The sequence below is a fragment of the Phalangium opilio genome, unplaced genomic scaffold, assembly GCF_054372755.1.
Source record: "Phalangium opilio isolate 3A_F unplaced genomic scaffold, DU_Popi_V2 ptg000042l_1, whole genome shotgun sequence".
Taxonomy (NCBI): domain Eukaryota; kingdom Metazoa; phylum Arthropoda; class Arachnida; order Opiliones; family Phalangiidae; genus Phalangium; species Phalangium opilio.
In genome coordinates this window covers 10,496,801-10,518,830 of record NW_028324166.1, presented here as the reverse complement: position 1 = coordinate 10,518,830, position 22,030 = coordinate 10,496,801, and the positions used below count along the sequence as shown (strand labels likewise).

Here is a 22,030-nt window from a genome sequence, read left to right as displayed (position 1 = left end):
TTTGAAATAAAATGTGGATGGTGAAAGATAAATTTAAGGGTTAACAGAAAAGTGGCTAATAATGGGATAACAGAAAAGTGGCTAATAATAGGCGATATTATTAAACAACCTCCGCCTCCAAAGGACTGACAACTTCACCTATTGATCGTGGCTGTTCGAAACGAGTAAAATTATTATCGCCAATCGCGTTCCGATTTTCACAGTCCGCTTGGTGAGACTTTACCTTGACCTTTAGATTTTGGTTTTACTGTTACCTTGTTCTTCTAAGGTTAGTTGAAGAAATGGTTAGGGAATATAAATACCAAAACATTAGTAGGGATTTCAGGAATTTTATTACGATAATGTAAACCGACTAACTGCTTACTAATTCAAAAATATGGGGATGGCTATTACATTAAGCAAACTAAAATTATTTTATACGGGCAAGGCTTCTCACGATTAAAAAACATCACGTGGCTCGCTATGAGATGGGAATTATCAATTATGTACTAGCAATAGCGAGGAAGAATGGGACGTTCTTTACGATTTCTAACAGTATCATTGATTATTTACTGTATCATTTAATGATCCAAGGAGCATAGATAACTTAACCCGCTCTATTAGAAATATGATAAATCTTATTACTCTTAACGAACAACGCGTAACAATTGGTGCTTAATTCAAAGGGGATCTAGATTATGTTGGCATCTTTGGCCAAATCGTAGAACATTGATTGTTCATTCCTCAAGAGAGCATCTGGAGAGTCGAATTCCACAATTCGGCCCTGATCGAGAACCATCACCCTACGAAGAGTTAAATGACGACAAATTAGCCAATCATTTTAAGCCGGTTTAATTGGTAGGCCTACTAACTTGTCGTAGTCCAGGATGGTGTTTATTCTGTGCGCGATGGTAATGATGGTGGAGTTGGCAAATTCGTTCTTGATGGTCTCTTGAATGAGATTGTTGGTGTCCATATCGACCGAGGCCGTCACTTCGTCCAAGATCATGATCTTGGTGTTCCTCAACAAGGCTCGAGCCAAGCAAACCAACTGACGCTGACCGACGCTGAGGTTGTTTCCTCCTTCGGTCACGGGATGATCCAGTCCCTGCTCGAGTGACGCCACGAAGGGCTTCAGGTGCGAGTGTTCCAGGGCGGCCCACAATTGCTGGTCGTCTTGTTGACCCAAGGGATCCAGGTTGAGTCTGAGCGAGCCCGAGAAGAGGACGGGCTCTTGGGGGATGATGGTCAGCCGCGATCTCAAATCGGACAAGCCCAATCCCTCCACTTCCACTCCGTCTATGACGATCTGACCGCGGACCCCCTCGATGAGACGGAAGAGCGCCAGCGTCAGCGATGACTTTCCCGCTCCTGTCCGCCCTACCACGCCCACCTTCTCTCCGGCTTTGATATTTACATCGATGTGCTTCAAGACCAAATCCAATCCTTCTCGATATCTGGTACTGTAGTTATGGAATGTGATTTGTCCACGTTGAGGCCAGTCAGCTGGGGGTTGAGATTCCGGTTTCTCCCACTCGGCCTCGGACTCCAAACGAGAGTATTCGTCAACTCTTTCTATAGAGACGGCATTTGATTCCAAGTCCGTAAAGCCAGAGACAAAGAGTTTCAGAAATTGCAGAAGCTGCGATTTCAAAATGTAAAATTAGTACTAAAGTTGAAGAAAATAAATAGTTGTTCCACGTGACAGAAAGCCTGCGCACTTTCTTATTTTCTTTCCTAAAGCCAGGGGAAAATAATAGTAGCCACTTGGATTAAAGAATATTATATGTTTCAAAGATAAGACCTGATAAGAAGTCTCAATCAAGCAGGGGATAAGGTGAGAGCAAATACCCGTTTCCCCAATTTCCTACTGAATGGTAAATCACCAAAAGAATATATGTTAAAACAAAAAAATTCGATCGAGCAGGGGATAGGGTGAAAGCTCAAAAAAAAATATATAATATTTTCATTATGCATAATATTCTATTGTATGAAAATATTTTATATTTTTGGGCATACCAGTTTCCCCTTTGTCCTACCCCCTTTTCAGCCGTCCTGCTTCGAGTCGCGGGAAATGGATAGTTACGAGAACTTGGTCAATTACTTTAACCGCAGTTTCACTTAAGACAAGAGCGGTAACGTAATTCCCAAAATTGTGGTGAAAGACCGAAAAAACGAATAATTGTCTAATAATTAAGACGTTTTAAATCTAATAATAAGGTTTTTTTTATTATTTTGGAGTTTGTTGGTTCGCTTAATAAGGGTTATATTTTGCGTTTCCTCCCTATTAGAGTTGCGAACCTTTGTAAAAGAATGACGATTAAAGTTTTACACCGTCGCTAAACTTTATTAAAGCCTTATATTGTTTCGCTTCGCTATATCCATCTCCCATTCAAACCCACGCATACAATTAAATCTCGAGTAACTTCCTGTATCGTCCCACTTCAGCTACGCTTCACTATCAAGCTAATATCATGAGTTAAACGAATAACCAGAGAGATTTTACATTGTGGAAAACATTTTCATTTACTGGCTTGCATGGTTTTCATTGGAAGCGCTTACCTTATCGGCATTAGCCAAGATCAATCCTACAAAATCAACTGAGAGAGTCCCTTTGCTCGAAACTATAAAAATTGTTGTGCAAAACATCAAGCAATTGCCCAAGATATTGTAGCGTACTGTTAGCCATCTAGAAAGAAATTAGATTTTATTGACATGGAGAAATGAGTAGCCACTAGGAATTCTCGCTTTGCTTTGCATCCACTGCCCTGTTTCAACCCAAAGGTAAAAATGAAGTGTAGATGCTGATAAAGGCCGTCGCAATGAAAAAGACGCAATTGAAACCGGGCCTCAATGACGCAATTACAAAATTACCTTTGCGCCATGTTCATCATGTAGTAAGCGGCAGTGCATTCGTCGATCAGTTTGAGGAAGTGTCCTTCGAAGTTCTGTACGGCGTCACACGCCCTGATGACAGTGCTGCCAGCCACTGATCCTCCCACGTGCGAAAACAAGAAGGAGTTTCTCAAGCTTGCTATCCGCTTGAATTGACGATTGCTCGACATCAAGAATCTCTGCAAAATATATGTGATAAAAACTTGAGATTGAATGCGATTATTATGAAGTAATTCCCTATAGGAGTGGGCAAGAGCAAACCGTGAGTAAGACGCGCGTGCTTTCTACACTATTTGCAATAAATTACATTAGTGCTTGTTATATTCAGTAACACACAACAAATCAAATAAAATAGTTCCTATAACTGCCGCTAGGAGACGACACATGCTTAACATGACGTCAGGCTTTTCGTATGTAAGAAAGAAGGGATTGGGGATTTTAGAGATCGGCACTTCTCGGATAGACGCCGAATGTAATAAGTCGGTGCACGCTTTCCTTAGTATTGTTAACCTTTTTATTGTTGAATAAACTTAGTGTTAATTAGTAGAACCACGTCTCACAATTATTACAAGAACACAACAGTGCTAAAACACTTAAAGCGGTTCAATAGTTCAAAGATTTGCAGTTATTTAAATTTCGAGGGGGAAGTGTTTAATGACGAAGTCTCAGTTGGGATAACCCTGACGCGAAGGCCTCGTTCCCTTCGCGTTATAAATCTTTCTAAAAATCGTAAAAATGTCTGTTAACATTGGTAAATATCGATAGTAGTCTTGCCAATGTTTAATACTATTTTTCAACAGTCTCATTCGAAGAGCTCCAAGCTCTAAAATGCAAAGAAACCTTAAATTATTAAAGATGAAAAGCAGCTACCCCTCACTCGTTACGAATTCCGTTTTTATCCACTACATTTAAAACTTGAAAGTCAGACTGAATAATCACTTATGAATGGAGACTGAAAATAGAGTTCTTACCTGAAGTAAAAGGTATCCAACGAACACGACAATGCAGGGAACTATGAATAATGGTAAATATATTGCAATTCCAAACGGAAAAACCACTAAATATATCAATCCCCAAATGCTTGATCTTAACGTAACGGGAAATTGCTGGTCGAGGGCGTCGATGTCTTGGGAAAAACGATTCAGTATTCTTCCAACAGGGGTCGTGTCGAAGAAGGACATGGGAGAACGAGATACGCTCTTTAGCATTTTCCCGTGTATACAGTTGGCCGCTCGTAGACAGGAAAAGTCATTGACGATTACGTTGGTAAATCCCAAAATGGATTGGCTTAGACCAAGAACGACTAAAACCGTTATACGGGTTGCCTTTAGGTCTGGGTTTGCTTTAAAATCTTCCTTGGAGTCCGCGCACCACAGAGACAGCCAATACAGTGACATGAAATTAAGGACTATAGCACCGGTGACTATTGCTTGGAGGATTGCACACTATGTTAAACCATAGGCTTTAAGAAATTGTTTGTATTGTGATACGGATATCTGAAAATATCCAATAAAATTGTCAGTGAGAAAAATTACTGTAGTGAGTTTTAGTTCTCAAGAAACCAAGAAATTCAATTTCTATTCGGATATTAAAGATCACATACGTTTCCTTTTTTGAGCGTCTCTTTAGTCATGAGTCTTGCCTCATCTTCTTCCGTGACTTTTCCATGGGATGCAAGATGAAATCTCTCAGCTTTGATATTTAGCATACTACCAAAATTTCCAAAAATTAGTAAAGCTTGTTCAACCATGGAGTCTGTATTTAGAGAGAGCCAGTTTAGAGCCCCGTGAACCAATCGCCCTCTGAGTTGTAGGGCCTAATTCAAGGTCAAAAAGGTTAGATAAATCAGCTCTTCTACACAGTTTTTATAAGAGGGATTTCTATTGGCGTTTCCATATCCTGTCGTTGGTCGTGTTCAGTAGCATTGACAAAACAACTATCCGAAAAGGGGGGACAGTAACCTCGTACAGCATCTCTAATTGTAAACTTTGTGAACCCGACCTTGGGTTACTCCCAGCGAGTAGCTCGAGCTGATAGACACTACACTGCAAAGCTAGCGCTTGTCGCTCTTCTTATAATACAGCCCCCATGTTTCAACTTGAAAGAATCAATTCAGAAATTTAAAATAAACCCTTTCTCTAAAAAGAGTACACATCAATGGCTGTTGTCCACAAAGACATTTGCTCGGTTATTTTATACAGTAAATGTTAACATCTATGACTTGAAGCCCTTTCTCTTTTCTACTATGTACTGGCGGTAGAAAGTTTAGACATACTCACGATTGTTCTTCTTTATCCTCGTCGTTCATGTCACTCATGTGTTGACTGAAATAATCTCTGGCCATTCCCTGACGACTCATGATTTCGTCATAGGTTCCCCTCTCGATGATTCGTCCGTTGTTCATGAAGAAGATCTCGTCCACTTCTCGGATGAAGTTCAAATTGTGCGTCACCAAAACTCTCGTCTGTAACAAATTGAAAAGCTATACTTGGAAAGCAGGAACAACCAAACTTAAGCAACTTTCTGAAGTTACACTCAAAAGGGTCTCTTAGCGTTAGCTAGTCACTTATAGCATAACATCACGGAAAGGTTTCTTGTCATATCTACAAGGGCCTACCGGCCCAGTAGAATTTTGGTCACTTTTCGAGCTGCTTTTATGCTTTTATTTAGAGCTCGGCACTATCTATCCATTATCCGCAAATTTGTGGATAACCGATTATTTATAAACAGATTTGTCGATTATAATACGATTTAACATGTAAGTTCTGTGGATATTTTTCGAGTATGGATAAAGATAAAATAACATGGATAAAGATAAAATAACGTGGATAATGGATAGATAATGCCGAGCTCTACTTTTATTGAAGTTGGACGAATTTAAATCAAAATTTATTAAGCATTAATAAATACGAGAAGTCAGTTGTAATTTATTTCACAGTAAAGAAATAAAATACTTTCTGGGGTGCCATATTCAACTACTACCAAGATTTAAACGAAACGACATGTCGACACCTCATTAATGGACGCTAAGCATTATTTACTTTCTTTCGAAGCAATCCCTTTGGCCCGATGACCTCGTTGAATAGATGTTTGGCCACGTGTGAGTCAACCGCCCCCAATGGGTCATCGAAGAGATAAACATCGTCATCGCGATAAACTGCTCAGGCCACGTTGACCCTTTGCTTCTGACCACCACTCAAGTTGATACCCTATCATGGAAAATTAGTGAACGAACATATTACTTACGAAAGCAGCCATCTGCGGAACTATGAATACGTACTCGTTCTCCGATTTCGGTTTCGTCGTCAGCGGGTAGTTGGTCGAGGTCCGGTTGGAGGGCGCATGCGCGTATGACGTTGTAGTATCTTTCCTGGTCCATGTCGTCGACGAAGAGAATGTTCTCTCTGAGAGAGGCGTTCTGAATCCAGGGTTGTTGAGTGACGTATCCCACTCTCCCGGCCACTCTCACCCCCCCTCCACCTTTCGCATCTCGGAAACCAGAGCAGACAAGAGGGACGACTTGCCGCAACCCACTGGACCCACTACGGCCACCAAATAACCACGGGACACTTTGAAATTTATGTCCCAAAGAGACACAGCTGCCTGATCTCCCAGGTCCCAACGAAACGTCCCCTTCTCAAGCTCAATCGCTGAAATTTTCATAGAAATAATTAATATTAACATGGGTCGAAATGAACAATTGTTAGTTTATGGATATATGCAAACAATTTCTAAAAGCGACTTCAGGATTTCCTATTTAAGAACGACATATAGATTGTCTTCTTTTACAAATAAGATTCTTAAAGGTGCTTAAAGTCATCCGCTTGCGTAGCAATATCTGCCGCAAATAATAAGCGCGGCTCACCTAGTTTTTAAAAGACATTAAATTAATTGACATACCATACTGAGCATGGCTAGCCACGTGCTCCACGTAATTCTTAGTTTCTTGACGACTCAACATGTTTGCAATTCTTCTTACCGAGACGTGTGTCTGTAAAGAATCTCTTAGTGGATCTGCGTCATTTTGAGATGTTTTAACTAAAGGGAAGGTCAACGTGACAATCCTATAATATACTATTCTTTCTCTAAAAACAATACCTTTTTGTTGGGAAAATGTTTTCTACTTATTGTTTTAAAACATGAAATTAGTTGTTGCCTTAATTAACTATGATTTCAAAACTATAATTTACAGTAGTACGATGACAATCGAGTGATGCGTAATATCAAAGTATATATATTAAAACAACAAGTTGGGAAAACCAAAATATTACCTCTCCGAGTCAAGAGGTCTACTACTAGAAACTTATTTACCTAGATATGGAATTATTTCTCTTTTTTGAAGTAAAAATTTACGAAATATTGAAGCAGTATTCCAAGCATAGCGAATATACAGTAAAGCAGACGAAATTTTACATCCAATAAGGATAAATCTTGGACACATGGAAATCAGTCAATGGGAAAAAGAACAGGAAATGAAGTGTATAAATTTTGGAGATATATAACCTTTATGTGTTCGTAAAGGCCCTATTGTCTCCCCTATATTCTGATAGCTACATTCACAAATGGTTTGCAGTGTAAACACTATCGTCTCGTCTCACCTCAACTATATTCTTAGTTTGCCATCATGAGTGTTAACGTTAAATGACACCAGAGCTAAAGTGTAGCTAGACGCACTGATAGTCAATGCGCACCATAAAGAGAATAAAAACTCAGTAACTACCCGTTTACCATTACACCTTTTACTAATCTAATTGCCACCATGATCTTTTCTTCTACTATAAAATCTTAACCTGATTATATAAGAGTGTATTTAACTTTCGGCTCACTCTGAACCGTTGACGTCTCTTCATGTCAGACACGAAAATCAAAACCCAAAGTTTACTACACCTTGATCCTCAATTATTTACTCTTTGTTTCACTAAGCCTATTGCGGATAATACTTGATATACCCAGCGGGGTCCAGGTATTAGCTTTCTTCACGAAATCACTAAACCAAGGATTATTCTATATACAGATGTAGTATAGCTTAAGTAATTTATAAACAGCCATTTCAAATAGTAATATTAAAAAATGTCCTTTGAATATCAAAATGAAACAGAGCTTTCAAGTTACAAAACTACTAAATGCATCGTAATTACGAAAAATACTTCCACATATTCACTTTATATTATGGAAAAAGGGAATATTAAGGTTCTGTATGATTTCTTAACACATCAACACAAAGCTAACTGCTAACGCGACGCACTAGTGTAACAATGGACGGACACACACAGACAAAAACATAGACTGCTTTTTAACTCTTTCCGTATTAATTTTGAGTTGAGAAACAAGATTATCTTAAATATTAAAATAAATATAATTAATATTAAATATTTTCTTCGTTAGTTGTTCGCCTTATTCAGCGTTACATCGTTTTGATAAAGAACAATTAAACATTCTTGAGAGACTTCACTAATATTGGCGTTTGAAATGAAGCATACGCCGGTTGCTTCCCCTTACTCAAATAGGTAGTATATAAGGGTGTCGAACTACAGTTAAAAGCAAGAACAACCGCAATTGCGAAAACCTTTGGTGAACAACCCACCTTAGGGAGGCTGGACGTTTCTCGTAACCCTAGCTGATCGCCGCGAATGTAGGTCGGTAAGTGCGCTAATCAAGACCCATTGCTAAGCCTAACAAATTTAAAAAAATTTAATTTTCATTGAAAAAATTGTTTGAAAAATCAGAAAAAAATTTGAGACTTCATATTTAATTGAAACGAACCAGGAAAAAATAAAACATGGCACAAAGATTTTCAGCTGAGAGTCTCCCTTTAAACCAAACTATGACGATGGAGTTAGAAGCCAATGAGACAGATTGGTGTCTATGTGGAATAGACGGAAGACCAGTAGATGGTGGTGTCTAGAAGCCAGTATGTACAGACTGGTGTCCAAGTGGGATGGACAAAGACCAAAAGATGGTGGTGATTAGAAGCCAGTAAGTACAGAATGGTGTCCGTGTGGGATGGACAAAGACCAGAAGATGGTGGTGTGAGAACTCAAGTAGAGAAGCCATTTCCGTGACTGTGAATGCAGTTCGGAAATGGCGAACACGTTTGCTCCGATTTGGAAACTGCGAATGCGGTCACGTGGGTGTAACAACAGACACACACACAGACAGACAGACACACACACACACGATCGTTACAGAACCTCTCCGTGACATACGTCACTCGGAGAGGTAAAAAGTCTTGTTCAAGCAGGCGACAGGGTGCCAGGTCATACCCGTTTCCCCAGTTTAAAAATCCCTTTTAAGCCGTCCTACTTCAAGTCGCGGGAATTGGAAATAATCACAAGAGCTACGCCAAGGCCTATTTACTATACCAGTTCGGTAATAATTTTTTTTTAAGTCGGATTGAAAACGATTTTTTTAAAATGACAAAACTAAAACTGTCTATGATTGGGTGAGAGCACGACTTTCATTGACTTCGACGATAATTAGGTGGCAACCATATACAAAGGTGGAAAATCGAAAAGATTTGTTATACCATATGTTCTTTTGATAATATTCAAAATTATGTGCCAAAACACAACACGACAAATAGTGCAAATTTTTCAAAAATCCAGACTAGTACAAATCTTCCATTATCAGAAAACATATTTTATATTTAGTAGGGAAAAAACAAATTGTAGATTTATCTTTTGACCCTCCCTTATATCGTTCTTACCAAAACTAGGGTATTTATTAAACCAGGTAACGTAAGCATTGACATCGCCAATAATCGTGACAACTGAAAGGAGACGAATGCTTTCCTCGAGGTCAGAACGTTATTGTCGTCAATTAATACGTACATGGCGAAACATGGTGAAGTAATCTGAAAATTAAGAAACAATCTCTGTAATAGCTTGAAATCAATAAGGAGGTAAATGAGTGTGCAAGCCCTGAAGATTGAATAGTTTAACAGAAAGCAAAACCAACTTCTACCCGGGTTCTTATTTCATCGCTGAAATGTGTCTTTGTCGCCTTTCTTGAACCTGGCGAATTCGTAGAGATTTCAGGAACATTTGCCTTTCAGAGTTGAGTGATAACTTTTGGGGAATGAGCTGATACGTCTACACGTCTATGTGCCCCCAGGATTGGAAATAATAAAGTACTTTTTGTAATTTTTTTACGTTCCTACCAAAACCGTTATGAGATGAGTTATAAATATGTTTATTCCTTGGAAGAAGGCTTGTTTCTTCATGAGTGCAATTTCTTTCCACCTGATTTCAAGAACGATTTTCTGGAATGATCTCTCCCAGGCGTACAACTTCAAGACGCGGATTCCGTTCAAGATTTCGCTCATCATTTTCATTCTGTTGTCCTTCAGCTTCATCAGCTCAATCTAAAAACCGAGATAATTAAATCATTCACAGAAACTGTGCCGGTCGTGATGTGTAGAATAGTTAATATTCGCGTCTCATAGCTAACACGCTAAAACTTAAGTCTGGTAAGTGGTAGGGCTCCAATTTAAAAGCTGACTTTAACGTTGTCTGTCTTCAGAAGGTTCGTACGAAATTCTTTTTTCACCCGTAACCCCACGTGACAAGTCCACTCAGTGAGTCTCTCACACAATGGGGCCGCGGGCGCTTTTTATTTTCTCTTAAACCCATTGACAAGAGTCTCCTTTCTAGCTTTGAGGCATAAAGTAAGGCAGTAGGCATATTGGCAGGCACAACTAATAACAGAATTGACTCTAGTGTTAGAATTTCTTGATTCGTAAAGTTCGTGGCCTTGTCTTTCAAAATAGCATTTGCGAAGCGAATCAGTCCGATTTTAATTAAAAAGCTAATTTAAGAAACTAAGCGAAAAAATGACTCAACAACAACGCTTAGCGCCTTTTTCCCCAAAATCTTCAGTATTAATGTCTAGAAGACTTTTTTGAGTAAATATTTTAATGGACGAAGTTAGAAGGTGTTAAAGAAATTTGAATTTTCATGGAAGGAGTTGGGAGGAGTTTAAGAAATTTTAATTTTCATGGAAGGAGTTGGGAGGAGTTTAAGAAATTTTAATTTTCATGGAAGGAGTTGGGGGGAGTTTAAGAAATTTCAATTTTCATGGAAGGAGTTGGGAGGAGTTTAAGAAATTTTAATTTTCTTGGAAGGAGTTGGGAGGAGTTTTAAATTTCGCTTTGCGGAGTTCTGCGGAGTTGAAACTTTTGATTATAGCATTGGGAGGAATTGGAGTCATTGTTGTGTATTGCCTTGGAGTTGGAGGTTAATATTTTCATTTTGCAGCTCTCTACAAGTAACCAAGACAGGAAAGTGACGTCACAGAGTATATACGACCAAAAAAACTATTTTAAATTTTATATCGGTATGTTTAAAAGCGTCGTTTTGGGGTTCTATGGTGCGTTCAAATACCTTATTTCGTTAAATTTTTAGTCATTTAGGTTAGCATAATGACGTCATGTACGCCCCAAAGGCAGAATAACTTTTGCCATGTGTAAAACGCACATTTCCTTTATACTTACTCTTATACGCGTGTTAGTAAGTATCAAAATCATGACACGTCGTTAGTTTATTTAAAAGTTTGGAAAGAAAAAATAAACCTCTACGAGTCGAAACGCAATAAAGAAGCTTTTCTTAAATAATAAAATAAATATAATTGATTTTAATTATTTTAATTATTTTAATCGTCATTAATTTACCTTATTTCAAGTTAAACCGTTTTAAGGAAACATTATTTCTAAAACAATTTTTAACATAGCTATTGTTGACGTTTGAATTCAAGCCTATGCCCCAACAATGTTTGCAAATTTTGGATATATAAGGCGATTGATTCACAACTAATGATCAGGAAACCCGCAATAGCATAAACCTTTTGTGGAAGCCTTGATATTGGGAGGCTAGACGTTTCTCGTTGCCCTACACAAACGCCGCGTACTTCTTAATCGTAACGGTGAGAATAGAAGCCAAAAATTCTGCGTAAACATTTGCCAACTGCGAACGCGGTGACAGACACACACACACACGTCCAGTAGAATACCTCTCCGTGACGTTATCGTCAGTCGATGAGGTAAAATATATTTAACTATGACTAGGTCAGGTTTTTAATGCAAAAGGCGTAATCTGACATGCGAGCTCTAAAACTGAACTACTCAAACTCATAAACCTTACGTCCGAGAAGACCTCTTATCAGTAGGCTCATGTACTTTTATACGTTAATCTTGCTTGACCTATTATTTCATTTTTTACATGTCTAATTATCTATTTGTTTTTTAACACGAGTTCTTTCAAAAACGAAACTCTGAAAGTCATCGAACAAACACGAATTATTTTATGAACGAATACCCGCGCGCCATAGGACAGGTGTTAGTTTTTTGTAAATCAGACACGAGTTCTTTATTGAACAACTTAACGTGCGGCTTAGAACTGAGAACATTTTCAATTTTGAACATTCTTTTTGCGTTCAGTTATGAACAGTCGCTTTTCGTTCAGTTTTGAACGTTCGTTTTGCGTTCAGTTTTGAACACTCTTTTTGCGTTAAGTTTTGAACACTCTTTTTGCGTTCAGTTTTGAACACTCTTTATGCGTTCAGTTTTGAACACTCTTTTAGTGTTCTGTATAGAACAAAACGCTGTGCTCGTACGGGGACACTCCAATGAACGCCACTTTGTTCAATATAGAACTTGTTTTTCTAACAGTGTAGCTGGTTCAACAGTGGAAGTAAAAGTGATGAAATACAGTTAAAGGCGCGTTGACTATAATTATTGTTCTTTTATTTTATTTTATTTATTTATTTTTAAATTCAGCTTAGTAATTTTCGTTTGAGACTTTGCTCGAAGCATAACAATGGCTAGTGACTTCGGTGAGGAATGAGATTGCGAAGAACATATTAGTTAGGAATTAAGTTTGTAAAATTTAAAGGAAAGAAGACTAATACCGTCCGGGAATTATTTGAAGTAGTTGTCGATGATCAAAATTACACTAAATGTCTATTATGAGAGCGATAAATTAACAGAAAGTGCTGAAATACTGCAAAATCAATTCCCAATTACTCAATAAATACTCGAAACAAATTTTCCAACAACTCGATACTCGATTCGAGTACTCGAGACTCGGCTCGATACTCGATAAGGGAAAATTTCAATACTCGAGACTCGACTCGAAACCAAAAATTCAAGACTCGCACAGCCCTAATTGAAAATGCTTCAAGAATTGATTGCTTAGGCTTAGTTAATTTTTACGTTGAATTGCATTTAATAGTTACTTTTCATGCAGTATCTTAAAATACATGCACGTCATGCAGCTGTGACTAGAAAATTAGGTGTAGTTATCATTGAAGTACTGTACCTTTCATGACTCCCAGCCATGGTCTCCTGAAGTGGTACAGCGACAGCACAAAAAGTTAGAGCAATCATGAAGAAATTCATCTCTCTTGAGTTACGCTATCAAAACTAAGGCTGAACCACGTACTGCTCTCTATCTTTACTAATATCGACTAAAGGGTTTAGTTTAAACTTGGAGCCGTTTAACATGTGTAAAGGGTTAAAATAAACGAATCCTCGCATGTAATTATGGATATTTTCCCTCGGACATTTAAGTCACAAACAAGTATTTTTAGCTTCTTCTCCTGTTGTTTTCCACAGTACGCGTGCAAGGAATGATTATTCGGGCTTGAATAATCTGGGAATACTCTTCTCTACGCGTGCAATCAAATGATTATTCGCGTTTGATTAATCTAGATATTTTCCTACGTATGCGAGCAAACAAACAGTTAAGTTTTACACAGAAAAAAGTGTGTTAATGATTTGAACACATTTTTGTGTTCAAAAATCAGATTTTGGTTTCTTGATATGTTTAAGTGATGAAAAAGTGTAATTTATTGAACACTTCGCTTAATTTTGGCGTTCAACTTCTAATTTTTGTTTCTATTTGGAAAAATTGTAACAGTTGAACGCAAAATCTTAACACTTTCACAATGAACGGATTAAAAATTTAGGAACAGCGAACGCGATCATTTGTTTTCATGTTCTGTAAACCTTGTAGTTGAAGGCGTACTTCGTCGAAGCTTATTCGATATATACTCTGTTCCAGCTTTGGTTCTCAGCACACTCTAAGCTAGATCTCTATGTAACGTAGCTTTGTGCGTGCTGACGACTAAAGCTGGAACAGAGTATACACCGAATAAGGTCCCGTCGGAGATAGGAAGTTGCTTATCATATAGCGTGAAAACCTATTTCCTCACGCGCATTCTTTATATATTTTTTTTTTTTTTTTTTTTGAGGTTTCAATGCGAAGTGGGCTCTTACGTCCGCGGCAAGGATGCGATTATTCAGGGTTCAGTATGTGTGTAAGCAGGGGAAGGAAATGAGGTTTACTTGGGAGGTGACGGACGGGGTGTGGGGGTCAAGTCACCTCCGGCGGACACGGGGCAGTCGGCACCTATAGGGTAGGATCGCCGACATGTGTCGTATTCCCTCAAACTTTGCCGCCCAGACGCTTGGCTTACAGGAGTGCGCCACACTCCCGGCGCATTCTTTATATCCATGGTTTTTCTTTGTCGCCCAGGAATGAATTTAAACTTGAAGTAATTATACAATTCAATGATTCAGTGGCGTCGCTAGGCCTTTTTTTCGGGGGGGGGGGGTAAAGCCCCCTATTCCCCCCCCCCAAATTTCAAACTTAGACCCCTCTAAAATAATCACCAGACTGGTAAGCATATTTTTAAATAATAAATATTTGGAATGCGAATTTAATTTAACTATACGCCTTGAAAACGTTTCTTGGCAAAGCGCAGACGATGAGACGAACTCTCTGACAAAGCATTTTTGCAATTGCATTTACTTATGTTTGGGAAATTTTAATATTCCCTAAAATTCGTCTGCAACCTTTACTGCTGCTAATGTGCTAATAAGAAAACCGATCCCGAAAGTAACAGCACATAAGTTTTGGGCAGGATTTTTAAGCCTTGGCCCTTCAGAATATTAAAGGTGTAATCCTTTTTGTGGGTAAGTTTTAAGTAACTATTACAAGACAAAAATATATTTCAATACTTAATAGTCCTTTTACTAGCAAAATAACTTAAACCTCAGTACAGTAATACCTATTAATTATTAATTACAAGTAAGAAATTCTCGTACATATCTCTCTTGGACTCTAGAATGAGAGAGGTACAGTCGCCGCAATTAAAACCTTTTTTTCTCGCGACGTCTTGTTTCAACAATAAGCCGCAAATCTTTATTAAACAACAATATACGATAAGTTTTTTTATCAATTGTATCAGATCAATAATTTGCGGCTTATTGTTGAAACAAGACGTCGCGAGAGAGAAAGTTTTTAATTGCGGCGACTGTACTTAACATGTTCGTACACTCTAAGAAAGGGAAGTGTAATTTAAGAAAACACTTTTTTTACACCTTAAAAACACCCAAAGAGAGTTTTATTACCTTGAGTTTTTGTGGGGCCAATTTAAGGTGTAAATTCGGTGTAAAATAAAACTTTTTAAAACCGTTTTGAAATTAAAAATGGAAAATTATAGTACTGCGGGTTTCTTAAATAAGGTCTTTCATTTTCATTAATGTTTTAATATTAAAGTCAATACAAACAGTAAAAAATTATTGAAAAACTTGATTGTTAAGCATTTTTTAAAGATGATATTCATGAAAGAATATATTTTTATCCTTTAAATAAAATTAACAAAGAAATTCGTAATCAGAGGGTATTGTACTTTTGTAAAACACTGCTAAACGTGTTAGGCGACACTCTGAAACGTGTTAGGTGACACTCTTAAAAGCGTCATGCGACACTCTTGCAGTGGGGTCGCTAAGTCTTTTTGGGGGCTTTAGCGCCCCTAAAATTTCAAAGTTAGCCCCCTTAAAATAATCCGTAAATTCTACTAAAAAATTGCTCGTATCCCCTAAAATTTTGTAGCAATATAGTGTAAAAAATTATTATGATAATTTCGTTCAGTTTCATCTTTGTAGAGATGAATTTCAATATCAAACAGTAGTGGGGACTAAAAGCAAACGGAAACTGAACTTATAAAAGACGAGTGAAATTCTTTCATCCACAATTGTCTCATAGTCACTAACTGATCGGTTCCGTACTCTTTATTAATAAAAGTTTGTAAATCTTTAATATACGAATAATAAACTTAAACCCCCCCACCCCCCCCCCCCCAAATTGCAAACCCTAGCAACGCTACTGCACTCTTGAAAGTGTTAAGCGATACTCTTAAAAGTATTGTGCGACACAAAAAAACGAGACTATGTTAGTAGGGCGACTACAGACGCCAACTTTTGTGACATGTCTTATCTTTATTTTGAGAATCATTAGAGTAGAAAATGAAATTTTTTTTTAAATATTGTAGAGTAGATTAGGTCAAACGCGTTTCTGGTGCTCGAAAAATTCTTAGTGAAAAGAGATTATTAAATTTAACAAGAACGTTTATATCTACTGATTGGATATTATGGCCTCCAAAACCAACTTAATACCCGATGAAATTATAGTAATTAAAAACTTTCTGCCTTTTTCAGAGGCTATTAAGTCGGTAAAAATTACCAACTTTTATGCAGTTTCACACTGAATGCTAGAACTAGCATTCAGGGCCGGATTAAGCAATTTTGCACCGGGGGCCGCCCCCTTTAGTCGAAAAAAACAGAACAGCAAATGTCCCTAAGAGGGAATAGTTTAACTCTATGCGCCCCCAACAAGACTTGCGCCCGGGGGCCAGTGCCCCCTCGCCCCCCTCTTAATCCGGCCCTGCAAGCATTGCTTAAAGCGGTATAGTTCTGCATGTAAGAACTTTCCTCTTAATTTAACTCAAAGTGGAACCTTGCTGTGAATATACCACTGATTGCTAATAAACCACCCACTCTTTAAGGTGTTATGAGACACTCTGAAAGGTGATATGCGACACTTTGAAAGGTGTTATGCGACACTCTGAAAGGTGTTATGCGACACTCTGAAAGGTGCTATGCCGCACCCTTTAAAGAATTGCACAACACTCATGTGAGAGTAAAAATTAAGTTTTAGTTCGATATAAGAGTTAAAAAGGTGTTAAACTGCACCTCTGTTGCACCATTTTATAGCACCAATTGCTCCATAAGTGTTATTAAACCCTTTCAGGGGTGTAAATGAACACCTGTAATGATGTCAAATTTGGCCCCAAACTACTTTTAAAGGTGTTAAAACGCGCCCCATTTTCTTAGAGTGTATGCTTAACACGTAAAAGACGTTCAAAACCGAAACAAAAATCGTCTTGAACACATTAGAAAGTGAACATATTTTCACTTGAACATGTGCTCATTTTTGAACATGTATAGTAGAAAGAGTCGCATGAAGGTGTTCAGCTCCTGAACACATTTTCTGCATAATTAACATGTTCAGAGGCAGAACACTTAAATAAAAACACGTTCAAAATCAAACACAAAATGGTTTGAATGCATTAGAAAAAAGAACAGATTTCTATTTGAACATGTTCTCATTTTTGAACATGTATAGGAGAGTGTTGCATGAAGATGTTCAGGGATTGTGTTCAATTTCCTAACACATTTTTTTCTGTGTACTTACGTAAGTCATGCATCTAACGATTACGTATTTTACCGAAAAGATCTGATACTCTTTTCTATAATGTTAAAATTAAGAAAATACAGTAAATTCGTATTAATGTTTTTGCAAACTGGCAAAGGTATGGATAACATTACTTAAACTAGCTGAAAACAGCCGTCGACTCCTTTTGCCATGCAGCAACCACAACATGTTCAAAGGGTCATCCCGTGGTTTATTATCTGAAGAAGCAAATGGCAGGATTTCCACCAAAGGTTCACGCAATTATTAATTACTGTGAATAGACACGGAGAGGTTTATTTTAGTATCCAAACTTGTTTTAAATTTACCAAATCGTTTATTAGATAAAATCAATCACGTTCCGTATTTCAATAGACCATTCCATTAATTTCAGTAGAGAAACAAACACCACAGGATGGAGGCCGTCTTATTAAGTTATTTTTCTAGCGCCAAGAAGCACCGCTAGAGGCATTACGAGTCGGCTAGCCTCCCGCGTAAAGTGAACTCGAGCCCCGTCTGGCGTAGCCTCTTGGCGGGAGGGACATAAGATGTGATGGCAGCCCCGCTCCTTTTCTTTCGTTTTTTTTTTTGCAAGTAATAGCCCTTTTCGCAAATTTATGCGCGCATGCGCTTGTCGTGCGTCGTGGATAAAATAGCAGACGACGCCATCGACCTACGGAGAAATAGCCTGGATTGTAGATAACGGAGTAAATTTGAATCTAAACTATGATAAATTAAATATATTGGAACTTAAAGAAGTTTGTAAAAATATGGGAATCATATTTAAATCCTACTGGAGAAAACACATGCACATTAAAGCTTTAAAAAATGATAAAATATTTCCCTTAATAACCAAGGCTTAGTGTCGGATTCATAAATAATGCCGGTATCCAAGCATGGCCGGGCAAAACCAAGAGAGCAACCTCTAAAAAAAAGAGCGCTTTCCCCGCGACATCCTACGATTCCCGACCAGGATCCGATACTCACTAACAAAATGCAAGCTACATATCCCCGTCTTTGGATTTCCAACATTTTCGATTTATAACTCGTTCTCCTTTTCACAACAGTTCTGTGAAATTTATTTTCCACTGTTTTACCCATAGATATATATACGGGTCTAGATACACTTCCCCTCTGTTAGGCCCTTTAAAAAATGCGGAGGTGAGAACTAGCAGTCGACGCTTTACGGCGGGGGAATTAGATCCAAACGCCATCTATTGAGAGTTTCAAGAAACAAAAAAACGAAAAATTCGAATATGGAAAGCGCGGGAAATTCAAATTAGGCTTAACTTTTCAAATAGCTTTACGTATTTCTGATCTCCTTTATACGTGTAATTATGTTCTTAAGTGAAATAAATAGTTTTTATGTAAAAGAAGTAGTGTTTTTAATGAAATGTTAGTGAAATAAGGCATTAAAGATGGTTAACAGTTGTTCTTATTTACAAAATGATTTACTTACGAGGACCTCCCCTTCAGATTAGGAAATAGTTTTACTTTGAACAAACATTCGCTTAAATCTCTTTAAATATCAGCTGTTACTGCAAAGCATCAGCACGCCCGCTGGCAAAAGTTATTTATCCAATTTTTTAGCTTTCAAAATTCAGCGATAGATGGCGCACTAGGTATCTTCCCCCGGGAAAATCGCGTCGACTGCTAGCTGTCATCTCCGTATTTTCCCCGATTCAGTAGGGTATCTAGACCCGTATATATATCTATGGTTTTACCATCCCTCTTTACTTTATACGACTGATTCTTGCATCCCACCCACTACCACAAGTTCCACAACACAGCATCCAGGCATAGTGCAAAGGCTTAAGTATCACATGAAAAAAAAAATAATTGAACAATGCTACAAAATTAAACTAACTAAAAAACCACTGGCTTAAATGAATTTTATTACACTTTTTTCCAAATTTCTTAGAAAAAAATCAAGAAAATGTACCGAAAATAATCAGATTTAATGGCAAAGTTGATGCCTCTAAAATAATGAGGAAATACGCGGAGGCTAAGACCGTAGTCTGCTATTTTATCCACGTTGTTACTAACACGCGTGCGCCTCGCATTTTCCCCCACTTTTACCCTCCGACATGCGAAAAGGGCTATTATGGGAATGGTCTATTCTCGCATATAATTAAAGAAACCCCTCCAGGGACTCTATTCTCAAAACAAGATGGCCCCGGCCATATTAACGTTTTGCCTTGGCTAGCTAAATTTATTGTAAGGTGACCCCGGCCTATATACTTTACGGTTATTTTTTCTTTTAAATATCAAATATCATTCCAATTATGAACAAAAATAATCCAGCTTGATTTTGGGTTATAGATTATGAAACAAGTAAATAACCAACTTCTGTCCTATGAAATGGAACAATTTTCTTGATATTTTTGTTGCAAACCTAATATTTGTGGGATAATTGATGCGTTTGGGTACTAAAATTATTCATTGATTGCACGCTTATGCAATATGCAATATGCAACAAGCGCTTAGAATTAGCCCCGAGTCATGTTCTCTTGAAACTTGAAGCAATAGAAATGAAGTAATTTGCATAAGCCCTAAAAAACAACGCTAGACGGGACACGGAAACGGATGGTGGAGATAAAGATCCTTTTTGTTTATGATGTACTAAGCGTTAATTAATCAGAGAAGCTGGAACCGAAAAAACTTACAAAAATCTCATAATATTTGTGCCAAAAAAGTTAATTTAAAAACAATTTTATATATTTTAATTTAGTATAAAACAATTTTAGAACTAAAAATGGGGTTGACGGGACGCCCAGCCTGCCATCCAGGGTCGGACCAATACTTTTCCGAACCTCTAAAACGCGCGAAACTAAAAACTTAGTAAGGAAATAATTTATAAATAAAAATGTGGTAGAAGGTACGCCCAGCCTGCCAGGCAGGGTCGGACCAATACTTTTCCGAACCTCTAAAACTCGCGAAAGTAAAAACTTAGTGAGGAAATTTTTCTCAGATCAGGGAGCACATTATCCAAAGGAGAGTCAGAGATAGAAGAGGGAAGGTACTTTATAACGGCCGGGAACCCTGGCTCTTACGCGCATCTGCCTCGGCGCACAGCCGAGGAGTAAGACGTCACGTGATCCTTTGAGAGGGAAATTCAAAAAGGGTAAACCCGAAAATACGGTTAGAGAGAGGCTAACATTACACACTAGACTCGACTAGAGATCAGCATTCAGCGTGGTTACTGTAGCTTTGTCTACGGTTAATTTACAATTTTTTATAATTTGTAAGCCTAATAATGGTTTCCTATAAGAAATGTTGTTACAAAAACTGTTAAAATAATACGAAAAACTGTAGCCCCGATATTATATTCATTTCATTCCGGCATTCCTCAAACATAAAACCATATTTGACCTATGTAAAAGATGGATTATTTCGTACGGTAGAACTGATTTAACCACGGAAAAGATAAAAAGAACACATGTGCGCCCCTTGAACAACAGAGCAGTGTCCCAATGCCTCGAATTATTGCGACAGCTACGGTAATAACAATACTTTATTATAACCATATTTATTATTTTTCTTTGAATATTGAGATGTTAAAAAATAAAACACTGGAAAGGGTCAGTAGATTAAAAACAAGAAACAAATTTGATAAGTAACGTCGCCGAAGCACTATAGGCACGCACGCGGCACGCACGATTCGCGATTCGCGAAGCGGCTCGAGTATCGGAGTATCGCCGAGACACCGACACCGTAAAACTCAAGCCTCGGCCGTAATAATGTAAACAAACTTCTCTGACTTTTTTCTCTCTCGGTTGCACCGATTGCGCATGTGCGCCACGCTCCTGGAGAGCCACTGGCACTGGTAACGTTTTTGAAAGGGGGGCTGACGGAGAATTCGGTCTCTCCGACTCTCCTCTATTTTCGTGCTCACTGCTCAGATTCCGCGCCTAGAACGAAAAGTTTCACTAGTGCCATCGTCCGGAGAAAACGCGAAGCTTGATCTAGGTGAAACAAAAATGGCAGGCATCAACGGCAGTGTATGTGACGTTTAAACTTATAATTAAGTGCCTAATGAAAATTAGTACTCGAAATTTTTTGCAATGAATGAACCACAATTTTCAGAAGAGAATATTTTCAAAAATGGTAAGTGTTGAAAACCTAATCACCCTAATATTAACCAGATTAGTTATGTAAACTCTTAAGCCTTGGTCATAACACGAGTATAAAATTGGTCATACTGTTTTGTTTTGTTTAGTACCTGTTGCTCTCTCTCTTGTGAAAATTGCTACGAGTATTACACATATTTTCCAAAAGATCCTACTGAAAAAATTCGAAAAGCTCTTCAGTCAAACTTTAAGGGAAATGAATTCACACAGTATGGAATTATAAACGAAAAAAACTCTTGTTGCTTTAAAAAAGAGTCTAATTTAAAAGTAACGAAGATTGGTTTGAAGTCAACCCTTCTTATCGATTCTTGGGGTGTTCCCCTGACGGTCTAGTCAACGATAATTTGGTCGAAATGAAGTGTCCAGTCATTGGTGAAAAAGGAAACTTAGAAACAGTCCTCAAGAAAACTCCTTACGTAATCAAGAAGGACAGAACATTTTCTTTGAAACCCAAACAAATGTATTATGGGCAAGTGCAACTTAGTTTGGCCCTTT

At 37.9% G+C, this 22,030-nt stretch overlaps 2 protein-coding genes, 1 long non-coding RNA gene and 1 pseudogene across 4 annotated transcripts; 2 read left to right on the top strand and 2 right to left on the bottom strand.

The window, feature by feature from the left end:
- Nucleotides 1–280: 280 nt before the first annotated feature.
- LOC149679102 (ATP-binding cassette sub-family C member 1-like) lies at nucleotides 281–6,588 on the bottom strand (annotated as a pseudogene). Its single transcript, XR_016365991.1, has 8 exons — nucleotides 6,155–6,588; nucleotides 5,916–6,083; nucleotides 5,154–5,338; nucleotides 3,846–4,023; nucleotides 2,854–3,158; nucleotides 2,542–2,668; nucleotides 852–1,621; nucleotides 281–782 (listed from the first exon to the last, which is right to left on the bottom strand). The product of XR_016365991.1 is annotated as an ATP-binding cassette sub-family C member 1-like (transcript).
- Nucleotides 3,877–4,335, top strand: LOC149679103 (uncharacterized). Its single transcript, XM_089836918.1, has 2 exons — nucleotides 3,877–4,140; nucleotides 4,206–4,335. Exons 1-2 carry the CDS (start codon nucleotides 3,877–3,879, stop codon nucleotides 4,266–4,268), a joined length of 327 nt encoding a protein of 108 aa, XP_089693044.1. The 3' UTR covers nucleotides 4,269–4,335.
- A 64-nt stretch (nucleotides 6,589–6,652) lies between the features above and the next one.
- Nucleotides 6,653–10,249, bottom strand: LOC149679101 (ATP-binding cassette sub-family C member 3-like). The gene is made up of 2 exons (XM_089836919.1): nucleotides 9,581–10,249; nucleotides 6,653–6,865 (listed from the first exon to the last, which is right to left on the bottom strand). The coding sequence occupies exons 1-2, from the start codon at nucleotides 9,704–9,706 to the stop codon at nucleotides 6,740–6,742; spliced, it is 252 nt and encodes an 83-aa protein (XP_089693045.1). The 5' UTR covers nucleotides 9,707–10,249; the 3' UTR covers nucleotides 6,653–6,739.
- A 4,272-nt stretch (nucleotides 10,250–14,521) lies between these two features.
- LOC149679100 (uncharacterized) lies at nucleotides 14,522–15,544 on the top strand. The gene is made up of 2 exons (XR_016366227.1): nucleotides 14,522–14,845; nucleotides 14,910–15,544. It is a non-coding gene; the product is annotated as an uncharacterized LOC149679100 (long non-coding RNA).
- Nucleotides 15,545–22,030: the final 6,486 nt, after the last annotated feature.

Coding starts and splice junctions, on each gene's coding strand:
- LOC149679103 (XM_089836918.1), top strand. CDS start 3,877: ATGCAGGGAACTATGAATAATGGTAAATATATTGCAATTCCAAACGGA. Junction 4,141..4,205: donor AGTCATTGACGATTACGTTG/GTAAATCCCAAA, acceptor GGTTGCCTTTAG/GTCTGGGTTTGCTTTAAAAT.
- LOC149679101 (XM_089836919.1), bottom strand. CDS start 9,706: ATGTACGTATTAATTGACGACAATAACGTTCTGACCTCGAGGAAAGCA. Junction 6,866..9,580: donor TAATAAATACCCTAGTTTTG/GTAAGAACGATA, acceptor GATTCTTTACAG/ACACACGTCTCGGTAAGAAG.